The 21,263-nt window shown below is 44.9% G+C and overlaps 1 protein-coding gene across 3 annotated transcripts in view; it reads left to right on the top strand.

The window, feature by feature from the left end:
* The window catches only part of MDGA2 (MAM domain containing glycosylphosphatidylinositol anchor 2), a 918,945-nt gene that overhangs the window by 613,283 nt on the left and 284,399 nt on the right, over positions 1-21,263 (top strand). For all 3 annotated transcript variants that reach the window (XM_088455291.1, XM_088455288.1, XM_088455287.1), the window contains one exon: positions 12,888-13,157. In XM_088455291.1, the coding sequence (XP_088311417.1) occupies positions 12,888-13,157 (270 nt within the window). The remainder of the gene's footprint in view (positions 1-12,887; positions 13,158-21,263) is intronic.

Raw genomic sequence — 21,263 nt, 5'->3', positions numbered from 1 at the left:
GCCTCTCAGGGGTATATTTACTAAAGTGAGAGTTTTTAGAAGTGGAGATGTTGCCCATAGCAACCAATCAGATTCTACTTAACATATAACAAGCACCTATACGAAGATAATAACTAGAATATGATCGGTTGCTATGGGCAATATCTACACTTCTAAAAACTCTCACTTTAGTAAATTGACCCCTTTGTCTGGGCCTGTCAGTCGTAAAGATCCTCATTGGTCAGTTGATGGTAGAGAAAGGAGGGGTTTATGCTATGGACATTCCAAAGTGTTTCTTCTCAGATCATCATATCATGTGACTGTGGTTACCATGGTAATTGCATAGGGGCGCCAGAACATTTTTAGTTTGGGGGGCCAAGATATAAGTTTATTTTGGTGGCCCTAAATATGTATATTTAATGAGCCAAAAGTCATGGGATAGCAGTAAGTAAAGGTAATGGTAGATGGCGTCCCCGTACTGTGACATCTTGCAAATGCCCAAACCTGCATCAGTTGTACTCTGACATCTCATAAGTCAGCTTGAATACCGGCTAGGCTGCTCATGGCAAGGCGATGTGAATTATCTGAATTAGATCAGGGCATAATAGTGGGTGGGACATTCCATTTCCGAAGTTGTGCTAACATTCAACATTCCTCGATCTATGGTGTCACCTATTTACCGGGAATACCTCATGGAAGGCATTGCCACCCACCATGGACAGCGCAGTGGCCAACCACGGGTGCTAATAATCATGACCAACGGCGCTTGACCAGTATTATCTGAGGTAACAGACAAGCGACCAGTGTCGCAACTAAGGGAGGTCGAGCAGGGCTCGTACCCTGGGCACGCCAGCCCCCGGTCCAGGACACTGGTGGTCAGAGTAGTGCGGATCACAGGGAGTGCAGTCTGCACTACACAGTAACAAACACAGTCACCGGCTAGTACTACCCGGCAGCAGTGTGTTTGTTTTGGCAACCAATGAGATTCAGACTGAATCTCATTAACTGCTGCGCCCTCTGCTGGAGCCGGGCTGGAGCTCACTCATGATCTCCATCTTCCGGCTCCCGCAGTGGGTGATGGGAGAGATGTCATGATGTCTCTCCCATAATGCAGAGCAGGCCGGCCCGGTAGGACGGACGAGCAGATGTCGGCAGGCGCAAGAGCAGGGATTCAAGTAAATGTCTTTAGTTGTTTTTTATGTGTGTTTGTCTTTGTTTGGCACTGCTGTGGGGGACTACTACTGGGAGCACTATATAAGGGGCACTACTGGGGGCACTGCATTGTGGGGACCACTACTGGGGGGGGACTACTACTGGGGGCATTATATAAGGGGCACTGCATAGGGGGGACCACTACTGGGGATACTGCATAGGGGGGACTACTACCTATATAATGGGCACTACTGGGGCACTGCATAGGGGGGACCACTACTGGGGGCACTGCATAGGGGCGACCACTACTGGGGGCACTGCATAGGGGGGACTACTACTGGGGGCACTATATAAGAGGCAGTACTGGGGGCACTGCATAGGTGGGCCTACTACTGGGGGCACTGTATAAGAGGCACTACTGGGGGCACTGCATAGGGGGGCCTACTTCTGGGGGCACTTCTGGGGGCACTATATAGGGGCTTACTACTGGTGGCACTATATAAGGGGCACTGCATAGGATAGACTTCTACTAGGGCGCTATATAAGGGGCACTACTGGGGGCACTATATAGGGGCTTACTACTGGGGGCACACTATAAGGGGCACTGGACAAAGGGGACCACTACTTGGGGCACTTCATAGGGGGGGACTACTACTGTCAACAATATATAAGGGACACTGCATATGGGGACTGGGGGCACTACATAAGGGGCACTGCATAGGGAGGACTACTACTGGGGTGCACTATATAAGGGGCACTGCTTAGGGGGGACCACTACTGGGGCACTGCATAGGGAGGACTACCACTGGGGCACTGTATAAGGGGCACCGCATAGGGGGGACCACTACTGGGGCACTGTATAGGGGGCACTACTGGGAACATTGCATAAGGGTGAACACTACTGGGGGCACTGTATAAGAGGCACTACTGGGAACACTGCATAGGGGGAACCACTACTGGGGGCACTGCATAGTGGGGACTGGGGGCACTGTATAAGAGGCACTGCATAGGGAGGACTACTACTGGGGGCACTATATAAGGGGCACTGCATAGGGGGAACTACTACTGAGGCACTGCATAGGGGGGACTAGTACTGGGGCACTGTATAAGGGGCACTGCATAGGGGGACCACTACTGGGGGCACTGTATAAGGGGCACTGCATAGGGGTACCACTACTGGAGGCACTGTATAAGGGGCACTGCATAAGGGTGACCACTACTGGGGGCACTGTATAAGGGGCACTACTGGGAGCACTGCATAGGGGGGACTACTACTGGGGCACTGTATAAGCGGCACTGCATAGGGGGACCACTACTGGGGGCGCTGTGTAAGGGGCACTACTAGGTGCACTGCATAAGAGGGACCACCACTGGGGGCACTGTATAATTGGCACTGCATAGGGGGGACCACTACTGGGGGCACTGCATGGGGGGACTACTACTGGGGTCACTACTGGGAGCTCTGCATAGGGGGGACCACTACTGGAGGCTCTGCATAGGGGGACCACTACTAGCGGCACTGTATAAGGGGCATTACTGGGGGTACTGCATAAGGGGCACTGTATAAGGGTGCATTACTGGGGGCACTGTATTAGGTGCACTACTGGGGGCACTGCTACTAGGGACATTGCATAAGGGGCACTACTACAGTGGGCATTGCAATAGGAGCACTACTACTTGGGGCATTAAGGTGCATATGGAATGGAAAGGATGTTCCCAGAGTGACGAGAAACGGTGGTGTGTCATGTTACCACGTCCCCATTTTCCAGTGACCATGCCCATTTTTCAGTGCGTGCCTTCAATGCACCTATTTGGGAGGGGCTCATTTTTTACTTGCCCTGGGCTCCAAATACCCTAGTTACACCACTGCAAGCAACATAAGCTCAAATCACATCCACAATCAATGCAGGAGGTACTAGATGCATATCCAGCAGGTCAGTGCAGCATCCTTTAGCTTCCATGGTATATGGGAGCAGAAGACTCATCAAACTGCCCTTGACACAGTGCCTCATCTGGGCTTGCAATGTCACTAATTGGACCCTGGAGGACTGGCAACAAGGAGGGGGTTGTGGGGTCCCTGAGGGGGGTGGTCGGGGAGTGCAGTAAGAAGTGGGGTGCAGGGGGCAGCTGGTGTTGTAATTTTGAGTGGTACCGCAAAGGGGATGTAGTCAGGAAGTCGACGGTCTAAATACCGACCGCCGGCTTCCCGATTCTCTAATCCCGGCGTGGTACTAATGGCAGGGGTCGAAAACTTGACGCCTGTCATTGTCTGTACGCCGGAAGACCGACACCCGGCATACCGAATGAAGGTAAGCCGGGCGCGGACAGCCGCGCGGGGGGGGAGGGTTAGGTTTTAGGACTCCTGGGGGGACTTGGGGTTAGGCACCCCCCGGGAGGGTTAGGTTTAGGCTAGGGGAAGGGGGGTTAGGGTTAGGTACCCCCGGGGAGAGGTTAGGGTTAGGTACCCCCTCGGGAGACTTAGGTTTAGGCAGCGGATAAGGGGGGGTTAGGTTTAGGCACTTAGGGGGGGTTTAGGGTTAGGCATTTGGGGGGTGTTTGGATGCAAGGATGGAGAGGACAAAGGGCGGGGGAGCTGAGGGGTAGAGGGGAGTAATGTGTGAAGTAGTATGAGAGAAAGGCACTGTGCTGGTCCCAGAGGAGGGGACAGCCCACAGTAACTAGCAATACAATGGTTGGAGCCGGGTGCAGGGTGTAGGAAGGCCGTGGAGAGGGCGGAGGTGGAGCAGATGGAATGAGGATTGTTTCTATCTGCCCGGACATGTCACTGCCCATGGTATTCCATCCTAGACAGCGCCACTCGCAAATGTTTGGGGGGGTGAGCCGCCCCCTTGTCCCCCCTTCTGGCGTCTATGTAATTGCATGATACTTAGCAAAATGTAAATCATTTATAGAAGCTTAAATTTTTTAGATTTGATTGCACCATTTAGAAGTGTGCAGATACATATTTTCTTTTGATGCAATTTCGAACAAGAAGTTTGTGTTTCAAATGCTGGTTATACATGTAAATATTTAACTTAGCCAGTTGGTTGTTGTTTTTTAATTATTAATATTAAAATGGCCTGCTATTACGTGTGTAAAAAATTTAATTAATAGAGTTTAAAAAAAAAAAAGTTCATAAATTCAGCTTATAAGCAAATTACCATTTGTGACCAGGCATCAGTTGGTCACACTGAATATTCGGAATCGGTATGAAATATTGATCCCGATGCCGGAAGACCGGCACCAGTGAAGATCCCGACAGCTGTTAAGGTAAGTACTAACTAACCTAAGCCTCCCTTAGGGGTGCCTAACCCTAACCCCCCCCCTAAATGCCTATCCCTAAACCCCCCTGTAAGTGCCTAAACCTAACCCCCCCTTCCCCGCAGCCTGAACTGAGTCTCCTGATAGCGTGCCTAACTCTAAACTCCCCCGGGGTGCCTAACCCTAACCCCACCTTCCCCTAGCCTGACCCTAACCCTCCTGGGGTGTGCCTAACCCTAAGTCCCCCCCCCGGGAGCCCCTAACATAACCCCCCCCGCGCGGCTATCTGCGCCCTCCGCCCGGCTTACTTTCGATCGGTATGCCGGGCGTCGGGCTCCCGGTGTAGGTAAAATGACAGGCGTTGGGATTTCCAACGCCTGTCATTAGACCTCTGCCGGCATTAGACAGTCGGGATTTGGACCATCGGCATCCCAACTGCCACGCAATTAGATAACTGTAAACCAGTTGCAACTCATCTGCTAAACAACTAGATCTCTGCAATTTGGGCAAACTGGTCACAGGTCTGAATGTTCTGCAATCTGGTCAAATCACTAGATTAGAATATGTGTAGAACATGTGTGGTCAACATTCACTGTAAATGGACGACCACATTATGTGTGCATCAAACAATACAGAATAATGATCATTAATTAGCAGCATTGTTTTGTGTAGTTCAAATAGCTACAGATAGCACACAGGTTCTCAAACTCGATCCTCAGGACCCCAAACAGTGCATCTTTTCCAGGTCTCCTCACAGAATCACAAGTGATCTAATTAGCTCCACCTGTGGGTCTTCTAAAATGTGTCAGTGAGTAATGAATACACCTGTGCACCTGCTGGGTGACCTGGAAAATGTGACCTGTGTGGGGTCCTGAGGACCGAGTTTGAGAACCACTGAGATAGAGTATTTGGTTGACATGAGCAAGGTATGTTACCTCTGGATCCTGAGTGCTATGCAAGGGTCTTGGTTACTCGTCACCCAGAGCCGTCCTGTGCTCCCCCTCTGCCCCTTCCCTCCCTACTCTCTCCCCCTGAGCTTATATTAATTACACCAGCGGGTTGGTGGAGGGCGGGGTTCTTCCGGAGCTGGACCCTAGCTCCCTTGTGCGGCCACACACACGGAATGTGCCTCGAGCCGGCCTTGCCTATAGGCGTAGATTTGCATAAGTCCAGGTTTTGTATTTAAAACCTGCCGTCTATAGTCGGCAATTTTCATGTCCAAGCAGCCGGATTTATTAATCAGCAGTTTGGATGGTGCTCTGGGATTTAGTTAAATTGTCGATCATTGGTATGCCGGCTGACGAAATCCCGGCAAAAGAAATCCTGAACTGCAGACAGGACACTGGCACTGGAATCCCAACATGAGGGGAGATGCCGATACTGGGATCCCAACAGCCGCCATCCTGATGGTAAGTACAGCGGGCGCCCTTAGCTGTTAGCCGCGCTGGGGGGAAAGGTTAGGTTTAGGCACCCCGGGGGCTTTAGCATTAGGCTGCGGGAGGGGGTGAGTTTGGGGTTAGGCACCACCAGGGGGGTTAGGGTTAGACACTAATGGGGGAGGGTTAGATTTAGGCACTAAGAGGGAGGGTTATGGTACGGGGTAGAGAGGGTTAGGGTGCAGAACAGGAGAGTTAGGGATTGAAGGAGGGAAGGCTAGGGTACTTACGTGTCCCCTGTCGGGATTCTCAGCATCGGGATGCCGCTGTCTGTCTTTTGATAGCCGGCATCCCGAGTGCCGGGCTCCCATCCCCAACCCGTTACTTTTATATCTGCTAGGCATGGGTGGTGGGCTTAAAATGGCCACACCACTGGCAGACCACTCCATACCATTGGAAAAGCCCAGCACAAAACCAACGCATTTATGCGAAGGACTCCCTATACACTTTTAATAAATTCAATCATTATGTATTGATGAAGTAGGAAAATTATATTCATAATACTCTTATGGAGGCAACATTATTTTGTTGATATAACTGAGTCAAAAATAATGTTTATTTGGATTAAGAGTATAATAATATGCATTAATTATATTAAAGGGGCAAAATTAATTAATTGCTAATTGATGTTAAAAATATCAAGAAAGCAATAGTTATTATTTCATGATATGGGCACCATTTATAGAGCCATATAATAATAAATGTTACCCGTGTCATAAAGATTTTTTTAACAAACTCGCCCTTTAGTAAGTTTTTCCCATAAACTTGGAACTAATCAAGTCAAATCAAATCATTTTAATCAATAAATTGAGTAAAATATATTGACATTTTAATTGTGGACCAATGATATAAAGACATTATACAAAACTGCATATAGCAAATTGTGTCACATACATTTTCCTTTAAAAAAAATTATAGTCTTTGTTATTAAAAAGTTATCTATATGCAGCATTGCATCTGGCAAGTACTTATATATTTTTTTTGTAAACATTTTATACTTACAGGGATTTTATATTGATCTGTTTTTTTTAAACATTTTTCTTAAATGATAAATGTGGCAGTTAGCTATTCTTCATAAAGACTGTGACATTCCATATGACATACTCTGAATACTCTTTTTAAATGCCACACAAAGCTGCAGCAATATCTGTTATACCATTTCAGAAATATTTCAAGGTAAGGAGACTGAATTGCAGGTTCTGTGCTCTTCGATTAGAGTATGATTATGATACAGTATATGTAATTACAAATGTGTTGTTTTTTACTATGGATGAGTGACAAGCAGAGGCATTTAAGGAGCGGCGCAGGAAGTGGGGACGGCCGGCGTTCCCGGAAAAGGGGGCGTGTCCGTCACGGTTTCCGGGAGTGGCAAGGTCAGGGTCTGCGTCCATGGACGCAGTTTCCAGACCTCACAAGCTGGCCAGCCTGAGTAAGCTGAGGTCCACTTAGCTGGCCGGCGACCCGGCGACATCCACATACGCGACCGATGGCCATGATGGTGATCCCAGCCTGTGATCCCATCTCCTGGGATCGCAAATGCAGCAGGGGGTGTCAAGCACCTCCTGCTGCATTTGCATATTAGCAAGGATGGAGTTGCAAAGCTGCCTGCATGCATACATCATATCTATAGCCTGCGTGCATACATCATATCTATAGCCTGCGTGCATACATCATATCTATAGCCTGCGTGCATGCATCCTATCTATAGCCTACGTGCAGCTTTGCAATTACATCCTAAGCTGCCGACCGCCAGCTTCCCGACTGTCTAATCCCGGCAGGGGTCTAATGACAGGCATCAAAATCATGACGCCTGTCATTTTACCTATGCCGGGAGCCCAACACCTGGCATATCGATCGAAGGTAAGCCGGGCGGCTGGCGCAGACAGCCGCGGGGGGGGGGGTTAGGTTAGGGGCTCCCAGGGGGGACTTAGGGTTAGGCACCCCCCTGGGAGGGTTAGGGTTAGGCTAGGGGAATGGGGGTTAGGGTTAGGCACCCACGGGGGAGGTTAGGTTAGGGTTAGGCACCCCCCCAGGAGGTTAGGTTTAGGCACTTACAGGTGGGGTTAGGGTTAGGCACTTGGGGAGGTTAGGGTTAGGCACCCCTAAGGGAGGGTTAGAGTTGGGGAGGGGGTAGATTAGTAAGTAGTTAAAATACTTACCTGTCGGGATCTTCACTGCCGGTCTTCCAGCGTCGGGATTTGAATATGCATCCGGCGGTATTTCATCAACTTAGGGGGTGATTCAGCGAGATCACCCCCTAAGTTTTCTCATTGCTTGTATAGCAAAACTACTTTAGAATAAAACTGTATATTTCTTCAAATTAAATGTAATTTTTTTTTATCAATATGCTGAGTAGAAAATTCTAAAAACATGATCAGTTGAAAGTAGTTGGCATCTCCCAGCCGAAATGTCATGGTAAGTAATAATTGGGGGCAACAACCCATTGGTTAAAAAAGTTTGCATTTGCATATGGGAGTCATTCCTGGGAACCTGGTAAAATTAAGCAGAGGCAGATTTGGAATATGATGTTCCTTTTCAGTACACTCTCTTTCATATTTGCCTGTTCTGATATCACAACAGACCTATCTCTCTTATAGGAACAAACAAAACTCAATTTATTTTGACTGTAGTGCAACATCATTACAATGTCATTACTTTCACTTTTGTACAGGAACTTCAAAGACTGAAAAAAAAAATGTTTTCCCATCTTTCAAAAAGTCTAATCGAAGTTGAGCTTAAAGAGGTTTTAGGTCAAGGAGCACCTTTTGTGTGCAAATATTGGAGCCAGATGTTTATAACCTTATTCAGTTGTCCATGAGAATGCCGACCCTTCATGATGACAAATTTCCTTGCACATGACCAATATTTTGAGTCAGTAGTGGGTATAGGTTGCTGGCAGTCGGGATCCTGTTGGTCAGAATCCCAATGCCGGGATCTCCACAGGGTTAACATACCAACACATGTTAGCTAGTATGCTAACCCTTCCCCTCGCCCTACCCTAACCCTCCCTTCCAGGTGCCTAACCCTAAGCTCCCCATAGTGCCTGAATCTAACCCCTCCTCCCTGCTCCCTAAACCTAACCCCACCTTAGTGCCTAACCCTCCCCCTAGTGCCTAACCCAAACCTCGCACTCTAACACTCCCCCAAACCCCAATAGTTACCTTCGGAATGTCGACGGTCAATATTCTGGAGCCAGGATCCTAACTGCTGTCGGGATTCTGGTGCCGGTATTTAGACTGTCGGCATCCCGTCAGCCAGGATGCTGACTACATCCTGCTTCAAACAAATCTATATTTCGAGGCACTTGTTCCTAGCAAATTGAAAGACGGGTACAATGATTCATATGTTCTGCCAAATGGTTGCCTCCATCATTTGTAGATCATGGCTATACTTTGAAGATAAAATAATTATTTCATTATTAAACAATAAGTCAACAATATTTTTTTTTATATTAGTGTAAAAATGTTGTTATCATATTTTACATCTCAAATGCATCTGTAGGATGAATTCCTATAATACGTTTCCTCAGTCTGGTTCTTTATCTGGCTAACTGTAGAAATAGTAGAATTATGAAGATTACTGATGATTACGAGGTTCTTGAGCCAACATAGAGGAGTCAAGGGCCTGACATCTAATGTGTGCCCAACGCTAAATCATTTTTACAATCTGCGCCTCTGTTACTGTGAGTTCAATAAATCAGTGTGTTGGAATCCAAAAGACAGATGGGAGTTAAAGAAGGATTTCACTCGAACCTTTAAGCTCATTTTAATTCTAGGCCAAAGAACAACAAGTAATTAAACTTTAACACTTTATTATGAATCATACTAAACCTCTCAGTATCTTAATAACTAAAAATTATGGACACACAAAATGTAATTGAAGTTAGAAGAATAAGCTAGCATTAGTATGCAATCAATGAGTTAAAAAAAATGAGATAATAAAGTAGAAATATACATCTTGTTAACACAAAGTCATCTGTGAGACTCTTTGGGGTTTCCCATGCTAGGGAAAAGAAATAAAATATATTATTGCATTTTAAGTGGTAAATATTTGACTGAGGTTTAACATTTTAACGCTGAATGGGGAAAGTAACACATAGCAAATTAATACTTAAATTGCTATTTTGTTTAAATAGAAAATTAAGTATTTTTTATTTAAGAGACCATAGCTACAAATTATCTCCTTTGTTCCAAAGCCTCTCTGCTCACTACACTATGGGACCCATTCAGACCGGCTCGTAAGCGCTATGCGCTCGCAAGCGGGTCGATGGCGGGGCACTGCGGGGACAGCTCGCCCCGTTTTGTAGGCGGGTCGGGGGGGGTGGCTGGCCAAACTGAGGCGTTCCCCATGGAATGCCTGCCGTTTGAGGGTGGCCCTACTGACATCACTCGTGATGTAAGTAGTGAGCTTCCTGCTCTATTAGAGCAGGAAGCTCACTGGGACTTGTGGTAGGGTCTCGTCTGCCGCAAGGGTCTCGTTGCAACCCCGATGGTCGCGACCATCACCTGGCTGCTCGCAAAAGCTGTGGGTGGTCAAAAAGGAGACTGGTTTATAAAAAAAAAGTGGCCGCCCTGATTCAGAGCGAGCGCTCGCTTTTTGCGAGCGGCTCTGAATCAGGGCCTATGTGCCATGTGACTGTGGTTGCCATGATAGTTACTGTTGAAAATCTGAAGAATAAACCGTCATTAATAACAGGCTGAAGAAACAAACAAAGAGGAAAAAGAGAATTACAGCCTGTGTGAAGAAAAGCAGGGTATCATACATTAACAATAAAGTTAAGCCTCTATTGTACATGTTCTCCAGTACAGTACCTCACCTCACTACTAATATCAATAGATTCCTATATAGGGTTATATTATGTATTTACTGTTGTGTTTTCCCCTGTTGGGTTGATGTTTAAACTAGACCATGCGGGTGGCATGTATCCCATGTCAGCCCAGACCTTGCTACACCAGCCAGAAATGCCCAGGACTAGTTGTCAACATTCACCCATAAAAGCACTTAATGGATTAACTTGCAGCATGACTGGGGGTAGGCAAAATACCTCATTGTCCAATAGCAAATGTTCCAATTTTTCTAAGGGACCCCTCAGTAGACTCACCGGAGCCCGCACAGTGGGTGTGTTCATTTTTTTTGAGATCTAAAAGGTGAAGCTCTGTTGAGGGAACTTGTGTTGTTGAACCTCCAGTAATCATGACTGAGCCATTGGCTTCATTCTGGACACTGCCCTGCCTTTGCCGGACTTTAGGGCTAATGCCGATGCAGGTGTTCACATAAATTGGAGGATTTGTGTGACTACATATACATCTAAATTCCTAGAAAGTCACACCATGCATCCGTCCCACGAAGGACCGATTCAGCCGCACTGACTCTGGAATGTATTGGGCACTTCTGGACGGTGACTGGGATGTGGCTAAATAGATGCACAGAGATATTCCATGTTATGCACATGTCGCGGGCTTGTTGCAGGAGTGGTTACGAACACAGACGCTCAATTGCGTCCATTGGAGGCCATACTCTTTCAGATTCTGCACCCATCGAGAGTTGGCGCAAGTCCTTAAAGTGCTTCCGATGATTGCAACTGTGGACACACACAGTGAGCATACTAGCCCTTGCAAATTCAGACACATTATAAAGTCACACACTTGACTGCAGCAAAAAACGCTATCAGCCCCATTATTGACTTAGAATTAGCACCATTGTGCCCACGTTTACAACCATACCTGTTGTCAACATGAGCGATTAAAAGAACTTTGTATCCTTACAGCCCACCACAGTCATTTATGTTTATCTGAGCGTTCTAAGCAAGGACACATGCAAGAACCATTTACGGTGTTAGCCTCTGTGATTGTTCATGACGCTCTAGAATAATATAAATCTTTGATAATGACAATTTATGAGACTTAAGTCTATTCAGCAGCTAATTTCAACAGTGTGATGAAGATCATATGGGTTTATTCAATGGTTTCAAAATTGGCTTTGTAGATCGAGTCCATCTACAGTTCTGCACCATCAGTAAAGAAAAAAGTTGAAAAAAAAACCCAGAAAGCAAATTAAAATAAATAAAAATAGATAAAGATGATGACAAAACACAGACAAAATTTTGGAAATAGTTTTCTTGGGTTGCTCATTTTATATAATTATGGGAAAATTATACTTAATAATATAATATAATGCCCACAAGATACAAATATGACTATTTTTTACTATTTTTTACCACTGTTTTACCAAATGAAAAGCCAATGACCGTGACCAAATTAAATAAATGAAAAAAAAAAATATATATATATATATATATTTATTTATTTATTACCAGTTATTTATATAGTGCACACATATTCCGCAGCGCTTATACAGAGAATATTTGCCCATTCACATCTGTCCCTGCCCCAGTGGAGCTTACACTCTATATTCCCTACCACATGCTCACACACATACACACTAAGGTCAATTTTGTGGGGAGTAAATTAACCTACCAGTATATTTTTGGAGTGTGGGTGGAAACCGGAGTTCCCGGAGGAAACCCACGCAAGCACAGGGAGAATATACAAACTCCACACAGTTAGGGCCGTAGTGGGAATCGAACCCATGACCTAAGTGCTGTGAGCCAGTAATGCTAACCATTACACCATCTGTACTGCCCATATATATATACTGTATATATAATACAACTTTCACTACATACTTTGGTTATCTTTCTGGTTTGCTACTTTGCTATCCAGCAAGTCCATTATATCAACCAGTCAGAATACTTTATTTTGTTGCTATTGGACACAGCTCTAGGATGCATGTTTGTGTCAGATACACAGAGAGGATCACTCACTGTCACGTATAAAGGAAACATAATTAAACTTGGTTAAAAAAATACAAAAAATGTTGGGACTAAATTTTCAGATGGTATCTTCAGGCCAATACCAGGTGGACAATGCTTTAAGTTAAATGTAATGTATAATTGTATTTATAGAATATTTACATTTAGCAGTATATATTAGACATGAACAAGATAAGTGCACCAATTAATAGCCATGTATCTTTTTTCTTCCTTCTCTCAAATTTTAGCATCTCCATCTATTAAACTGCAGGTGGATGATCCGATTGTTGTAAATCCGGGTGAAACGATAATGTTAGTGTGTGTCACCACAGGCGGAGAACCGACACCAGCATTGACTTGGGTTAGATCTGTCGGAAACCTCCCAGAAAAGACTGTACTAAGCGGTGGGACGCTAACTATTCCATCTATTACTTCGGAGGATGCTGGCACCTACAGCTGTGTCGCCAATAACAATGTCGGCAATCCAGCAAAAAAGTCCACCAGTATAATTGTAAGAGGTAAGAGTTTTACACCACTTGTCTTCAATCAACACAACGTAATACAGTACTTATTGTCTGAGAACAGACGCTTCCAGGGCGATAGATCTCTCTTAAGATGATTCTGTGCTTTACTAAATGTCATAGTAACAGATTTAAGAACTTACACTGAAGCTGCTGGTTAGGCAACAGCAGGAGAATGTGTGAAATTCAAGGAATTGTGTTTGTTTATTGCTATGACACCAACATTTGGCAGGGGAATGTGAACTATCAAATGACAAAAGGTATATTAACTTGACATGAGCCTACAGAAGTATTTCTTTATAATTCATAAGCCCTGTTTGTTAATTTTTATATACTGTTGGAGGTTTTTTTTTTATAAATATTGAAAATACTTCCCACGCTATAGAAATCTAAATCTAGAGGCAATAGTCCTTAACAGATGATTTAAAAATATGAAGTTATATCTACAGAACTAAATTCTACATGGTTGGCGTATGACTGTAATTACTTAGGGTACTTGAGAGCAATGGCAGGGGGTGCTGAAGTACCAGCATTACGTTACACACAGAGCTGTCTACTATGCTTGAGGGCAATAATGTGTATTAACTGCAGAGATTGGGTTTATATTTGCCTGAAGGGGAATTAATCTGTGATTTACTCTGAGCTGTATCAAACCTAAAGAGGGCAAGTGAAGTACAGTAGTTGGCCATATCAAATCCTAGCTATCCTTTTATAGAATATAATAGATAAATGCCAGCTAGAAGCTTATTTGGTTGCTATGGGGAACCTCTTCCCTTGCCCTTTTTAAAAGGACTGATACGTTTCCCCTTTAGTCACTTATTTTGCCTACATGTAGTTGCGGATTAAAATGAGATGGGCGTCAACACTTCACATCCTCTAAACTGACACAAACAGTACAGTCCCGCTGGCCAATTTGGCCTCTTCAACCTTAATGGACATCTTAATATTGAGTGGAAATGACTTATTATGTCTTAAGTCTGAGTTATCTTAAAAAGTCACATTAAGGCCAATCAACCCCATACACTGAAGCTAGGTACACACCATACGATGGTGCGACCCAGCGATGTGGCGAGTGATGTAACGATACCTCATGCGCTCTGTACGAACTGCACCTTCCGCCATACAGTGAGATGTATCATTGCATGCTGCATATAATAGCACCGTGTTGTTCATTACATCGCCCCAGCTGACGTTCAGGACAGCAGATGGGACAATGCGATTGTACGACGGCCAGGAAAGACGAATCAGGCGCACACATTATAAGATGTGTACAATATATTGTTGCAATCCGCGTCGGGCTGATATATCATAGGATACATCATATAGTGTGTACCCAGCTTAAGACTCGCACACCAACTTGGCGACCTACCTTATAAATCCTTTGCCATTTCGTGATCACTAAATATTCCCCAGTATTCATTCTAGGCTTCGGTTTTCACTTTAATGTGTTCATCTTAAATTACAGACATTATAAATGATAATATTCAGGGTGTTTCAATTGCTATTTGTCCCAAAGTTTTATTTATAACTTTTAAAGTAATTTACGTTATTTAGTGAAATGGGACACAGACAAACCTCTGTCTATAAGAAACATGGGGAAGTCACAGCTGCTGTTGAAAGTGTTCACCATTAGCATCCAGGCCAGCTGTTCACCACCCTAGTCAGCAGCACAGTCCAAAATTCAGATAGGAGAGCCACACCAACTGCCAGTGAGGATATAACCAGTGAGGGTGGCAGTTGGTGTGGTTTCCCTATTTGAATTTTGCACTGCGCTACAGCCCCACCTCTGGAGCCGCCACTTCTAGTCGGTAGATATTCCTGCTTCTGACAGTGGTGTTGTGTACTGTGGCGTCCACATTCATCGTGTCTGTGTGTGCTGAGAGAAAACATTCAGCAGGGAATTGAGACTGTGACTCCCAATATGTTGGCTAAAACCTTCCATAACATGGAGCAACGTGTTCAAGCTGGCCTGGATGCTAATGGCGAATACTTGCTATGACTCCCTCATGTTTCTCATAGACCAAGGTGTGTGTGTGTCACATTTCACTAAATTACGTCAATTACCCTAATAGTTATAAGGAAAACTTTGGGGCCAATAGAGAGTGAAACACCCTGTATATATCAAGTCACATGCACCAAATGAGTCACAATGCTAGAAAGCACAACCATCATCGTCCAATAACATACAAGTCCGTGCCCCCAGCCCACTACTCACTATTGTTATGTGCAGTCCTTTTAGATACAGCTGTCTATGACTATCAGCAGGTTAATTCAAGCAGTTTTTACATGTTTTCTCCATAGAGACACTTTAACCTCAAACATGTATTTGCTGAATTGTGCCCGTTAGAAAGGGAAAGCATATGCTAGATATACATATTCCTTCTATATCTCTGTACAGCTGACAAACTTCAGAGACTTGTATTTGCCATATCTTTGTCTGCTTTCACTTATATCATCTAACATCTGGGCACTGGTCCAGCAATTATGCCATTAACACTGTGCTTACAGCTGAGAACATTTATAGAGGGCAAACCAATACAGGACTATGGGCCTGAATCAGAGATGGCACAAATACCACTGCGACTTTGTCTTTGTACGGAGGGGCTGTGCAAATATATATAAAAATGCTGCAACCAGCCATGCTTGTGCACAGGGACGCCACCATCTGACGCACAGGGGTCAATCATCGGACTTCCGAGCAGGGCCGTAGGGAGGGCGTGCAGCTGGTGTCTCCGTCACACGGCGGAATCCTCCAAGGTCACCGGCCGCAAACTGCCCGGCTCCGGAGGTCTGCATAAAGAGACCTCCTGCATTGCTGCTCGGCGCTCGCAGAGCAACGCCGCTGAAGATCCCCGCCCACCACCCACCCCCTGGCGGTAATGGTATGCGCTCAGGGGGAGGGGGAGAAGGGGGAGCGAGAGAGGCAGCAGTACAGCACAGAGCGCACCGCCGTCCTGATACGGCGCTGCTTCTGAGCAAGCCTACGGTCACGCAAAATGGCAGGTGACTCTAAAACGCCGGAGCCTTAACAACAGCATAGAGGATCATAGTCACAGACCCCGAAATGGTCATGACTCCCCTGCATTTGAGTCCTAAACCCTCCCTCAGTTACTGCCCTTAAACAGTCACTACCTGTCAATCACGTTGCGTATAAATCCTCTCAGTGACCACCATCGCAAGACCATCGTGGCACATGTGTGACTCCGATGCGTGCACAGTAGAAAAAACATCGGCCGTTTGTGAAAACATTGTCCTTCCGTCCGTCTCTCAATCAGGCCCTATATACAATAACGCTCTGCTCTACATTACCTGCTCTGTATACTGCTGTTCATGGTATTACCATGGATCTTATTATAACGATATGAAACATCCAATAAAGAATCTGTGATATTTTGTCATCTGAGTACAAAGCTTGGCTCCACACTGGTAAATTCTCTAATCTTGTCATCTAAAAAGGCTTTATATGAAAATAATAAATGTCTGTGTGTCCCATGAAAAGTAGTGCCCTTCATATGAATGGTACTATACTATGTTCAAACCTAATTTCTTGGCAATATAAAATAAATAATCTGAGGAGGGGTCCCTTGTGCAGTCTCCGTGTGGCCTCCCCCCTCCTCTGTCAGTGTATATACTGAGATGACTATAGCACTGTTGCACATTTAAAATGGTAGTGACGCCATCTTCCCGCTGTTTTCTGCTGTGCTGTCCGAAAGGTAATTATATTCAGAGGATACAGGTATGGGACACCACACATTATAGATTAGAGATGTGCACTAACCTCGTGTTTTGGTTTTGGTTCTAAATCATTGTCGTGCTTTGGTTTTGGCAAAAAACCACCTACAAGTGTTTTGGTTCTGGATTTCTTCAAAAACTAATAAGAACAGCTAAAATGGCGTAAATTGGACCTATAGTATTATTAATAACAGTGACATTAATTTCCAGTCATTTCCAGTCCATTTTGACCACCAGAAATCACGAGTTAAGGACTTACATGCAATCAAAAACCACACGCAAGATTTGGTTTTTACATCCAAACTTGTGAGAAGACCTGAGCCAGGACTCGGTTATACTCAGAACTCCAAATGGATCCGACCTGGGACGTGGGAGTAGTTTGGGTGTGTTTGGTTTACAACAAAACCGAACAGCTCATCTCTATTATACAGTAGATACGGCATTCACCTGCCGTTGTGAGTGTGTGGAAGGGGTGGCTCAGAAGACTCTTTGCTTCGATAATTTTACTTTAGACATTCTTACTGTGTTTATTTTACTGAGACCACTTAGGTTTTAGAATTGTCACTTGAATGGTCCCACTCTAGTTAACCACCCATCCACTACAGCAGGCCTGGCCAACCTGTGGCTCTCCAGATTTTGTGAAACTACAAGTCCCAGCATGCCTTGCCACAGTTTTGCTATTAGGGAATGCTAAAACTCTGGCAAGGCATGCTGGGACTTGTAGTTTCACAACAGCTGGAGAGCCTCAGGATGGCTAGGCCTGCACTACAGCATAGGGTGCTGGCAGACACTGGGAGAAGGGCTCACTGTTTTTTAAGCTCATGGATTCACCATCTCTGCACTAATAGGCTTGGGGCTGGTTTCCACTTAAACAGTTGGACCCCATACCTTGTTTTAAAGGAACTCATCATAGAGACTGGTTGGGGATTTGGGATATATATTTTAAAGGACACTGTACATGAGAGTTACTGTATTAAAGGTGGTGGGCACCCCTCCAAAGTCACTTCTCAGCCATATGGCCCCAATATAAAGTACAGATCTGGGCACACTTCGAGCAGTGCAATAAAAAGTGACAATAATAAAATAGACAGTGCCTTTGTTACGCTCCTTGTCATTTATTTAAGCCGTCAGTAAGGCTTAACTGAGCAAAAAAAAAAAATGCTGAATTGAAAGTGATACTAGATAGGAGTTTGGACTTTGATTTGATAAACTTTTTATTACTTTTTTATACAGTACTGTAGTTTGGTTTCTGAGATTTAAAAAAAAAAATGTGATCAATATTTTTAAAAGATTCTTAGTAATTATAGTACAGTTTCTGACGCTTAAGAAATCAATATGGTTTTACAATCTCAAGACGTTCATAGCTAGGTTTGTGATTTTTCTTTCATTTGTCTTTGAAACATTTTACAAAAAAAACTTTGATTAGGTGTTACTATTTTCAGTGTCGTGAATAGAAACAGCAGGGTGTAAAAGTACATTGTTTCAAGACATTACTTCCTAAAATCAAAGTGTGTTTGTTCATGGTCTGCTGAATTGGAATAAACAATTATATCCCTGCATCCTTTCTGTTTGGTTCTATTTTTATTTTTTGAGCAAATCTGGCAGCTTTTGTTAACATGTCTCAAAGAACAGGTTTCTATAAGGGATAATATCACTTTACAGATTCCTACTTGCAACAACCGACAAGCACCATCCCGAGCTGTCACTTGCTGTAGACACACCAGTTGCACCTTTATAAATTGCAAGATATGTTGGTAGGGTTTGAAGTGAAGGTTAAAGGGATTTTTGAATGTAGGGGAAAAAATTTAGAAGTTCCACAAAAAAATGTTTGCACAGGAAATCATTTAAAAGTATACATTACTTATTTTCTACCATCGAGGGCACAGGTTCTCAAACTCTGTTCTCAGGACCCCACACAGTGCATGTTTTCCAGGTCTCTTCACAGATTCAAAAATGAAATAATTATAACCACCTGCGGATCTTTTAAAATGTGTCAGTAAAGCTAGGTGTACACGTCCAGATAAAATTCACGTCAGACCGACAGACATTTTATCTGCCAGCCGCAGATGTGCGCGGCATACACTGTGAGATTACTCACAGTGTATTAGCCCGACATAAGCGCTCCGCCCCCCGGGGGAGGAGACATTTCCCTGTTCCTTCCATGGGGCTCTCACAGAGCCGAAATCTCTCCCACTGACATCACTCGTGATGTCAGTGGGGCCGCCCCCAAACAGAGGCATTCACATGGGAATGCCTCTGTTTGGGCAGCCACTCCCCCGGCCCGCCCACCAAAGGGGGCGTGCTGTCACTCAACATCGACAGCACGCCCCCTTTGGTATGAGACCCGGAGCGACGGTTTTCCCGTCGCTATCTGGGTCTCGCGCATGCACACTAGGCCACCATCGACCCGCTTGCGAGCGGGTCTGAATCAGGCCCTGAGTCTGAGAACCAATGATCTAGGGGATTGAAAACTTTGGTATTGTCTTTTATACATTTTTATTCATCTAGCTTTGTTACCATGTTCAGGTAACACAATGGGACATGAAAGTTTTTGTTTGGCTCTGGTTGTTGGTCAATCTATTTTGTCTGTATATAAGGGGGATTATTTTATCAAACCTGCTAAAGAGAACCAGTGGAAGTGTTACCCATAATAATCATTTTACAAGAGTGCTTCAGATAATCAATGCCAATAATCCTATTGGTTGCTATGGGGAACACCACCACTGGTCCTCTTTAGAAGGTTTGCAAATTCTCCCCATAGTACTGAGGTTCTCAAACTCAGGGCCTGATTCAGAGCCGCTCGTAAGCGGCCGCTCGTTCGCTCCGAGCGATGTTCGCACATCTGCGCATGCGTATGGGTCGTAATTCGCATGCGCCAACCAGTCATTGCGCTCGGAATTTGTGCACTCGCAAAACAGCGAGGGCCTGCTAATTTGAGTGACAGAGTGAGGCGTTTGTGGGTGGTAACAGGGGAAGGTGCTTGAAAACGGGGAGTGGAGATCCGAACGCAGGCATGCCAAACGGTCAAAACGGGCGTTTTAAAGGTGTGCATAATTAACAAAGCAGCGTCATCGGCCACGTCACTTGGTTGTCTCTTAGCCTGAACTGTTCGCATGATTGCGGTAGGAAAATCCTACCACAAGCACTGCGAGCAGTTCAGACACCTTTCGATGTACTCGATTAATCTAATAAATAGCGGAGATGACGTAGGATGCGAACGGCCAGGGGGCGTTTTTACAAAATAGCGAACGCATATTTCGTTCACTCGCTCAGACATAGAGGCGTCAACAGACCGCAAAGAGCGAGCGCTCTATTTAAATATCCGTCCCTTTTCTGAAAGAGCGAGTGCAAATAGCATCCGGCTCTGAATCAGGCCCACAGTCTTCAAGGCACCCTAACAGTTCATGTTTTAAGTACAGTATATCCATGCCTGAGCACAAGTGAATTAATTACTTAGTCAATTTGATTTAGCTATCTTGATCAACCATGGATATCCTAAAAACCTGTATTGTTAAGGTGCCTTGCAGACTGAGGCCCTCATTCAGAGCCGCTCGTTAGCGGCAGTACGCTCGTTCCGAGCGATGTTCGCACATCTGCGCATGCGTACGGTTTTTAGTACGCATGCGCGAACCAGTCAGTGCGGCCGAAAATCGTTTGTATGCTATATAGCGAGTGCCTGCTATTTTGAGTGACAGAATGAGGCGTATGTGGGTGGTAACAGGGGAAGGTGCTTGAAAACGGGGGAGTGGAATTCGAACGCAGGCGTGCTTAAAGGTCAAAACGGGTGTTTTAAGGGTGTGCATAATTAATCCTGCAGCGTCATTGACCACGTCACTTGGTTTTTTTAAACTCAGAAATGCTCGCAAAATAGCGGTTGAAAAAACCAACCACAAGAATAGCGAGCAGCTCATACGCTGTTCGATGTACTCGATTAATCTAATAAATAGCGGACATGACGTATGGTGCGAGCGGCCAGGGGGCGTTTTTATCAAATAAACGAGCGTATGTTTTGCTCGCTCGTTCAGACTTAGAGGTGTGAACAGACTGCAATGTGCGAACGGATCATTTGAATAGCCACCCCTTGTTTTTGAACGAACGACCGCAAATAGCGAACGGCTCTGAATGAGGGCCTGAGTTTGGGAACCACTGCCCTAGCAGATTAGTTAGGTGGTAGCAATATATATATAACAAATGTAAGTATAATTCCACCATTTTCTCTCCATAAATTTACAGAATTGATTGGCTCTTGTTCTTATCATGTTATAAAGTAGCAGTCTTTTAATAGAAAAAATCAACCTGGTTTTGCCTACTAAAATACCGCTACTTTAAAACATCGGGCAGTCTCGCACGGGACTCGCCGATGTCTCAAGG

Source organism: Taudactylus pleione, unplaced genomic scaffold (genome assembly GCF_031769625.1).
Source record: "Taudactylus pleione unplaced genomic scaffold, aTauple2 ptg000652l, whole genome shotgun sequence".
Classification (NCBI taxonomy): Eukaryota; Metazoa; Chordata; class Amphibia; order Anura; family Myobatrachidae; genus Taudactylus; species Taudactylus pleione.
This window is presented reverse-complemented; position numbering and strand designations above follow the sequence as displayed.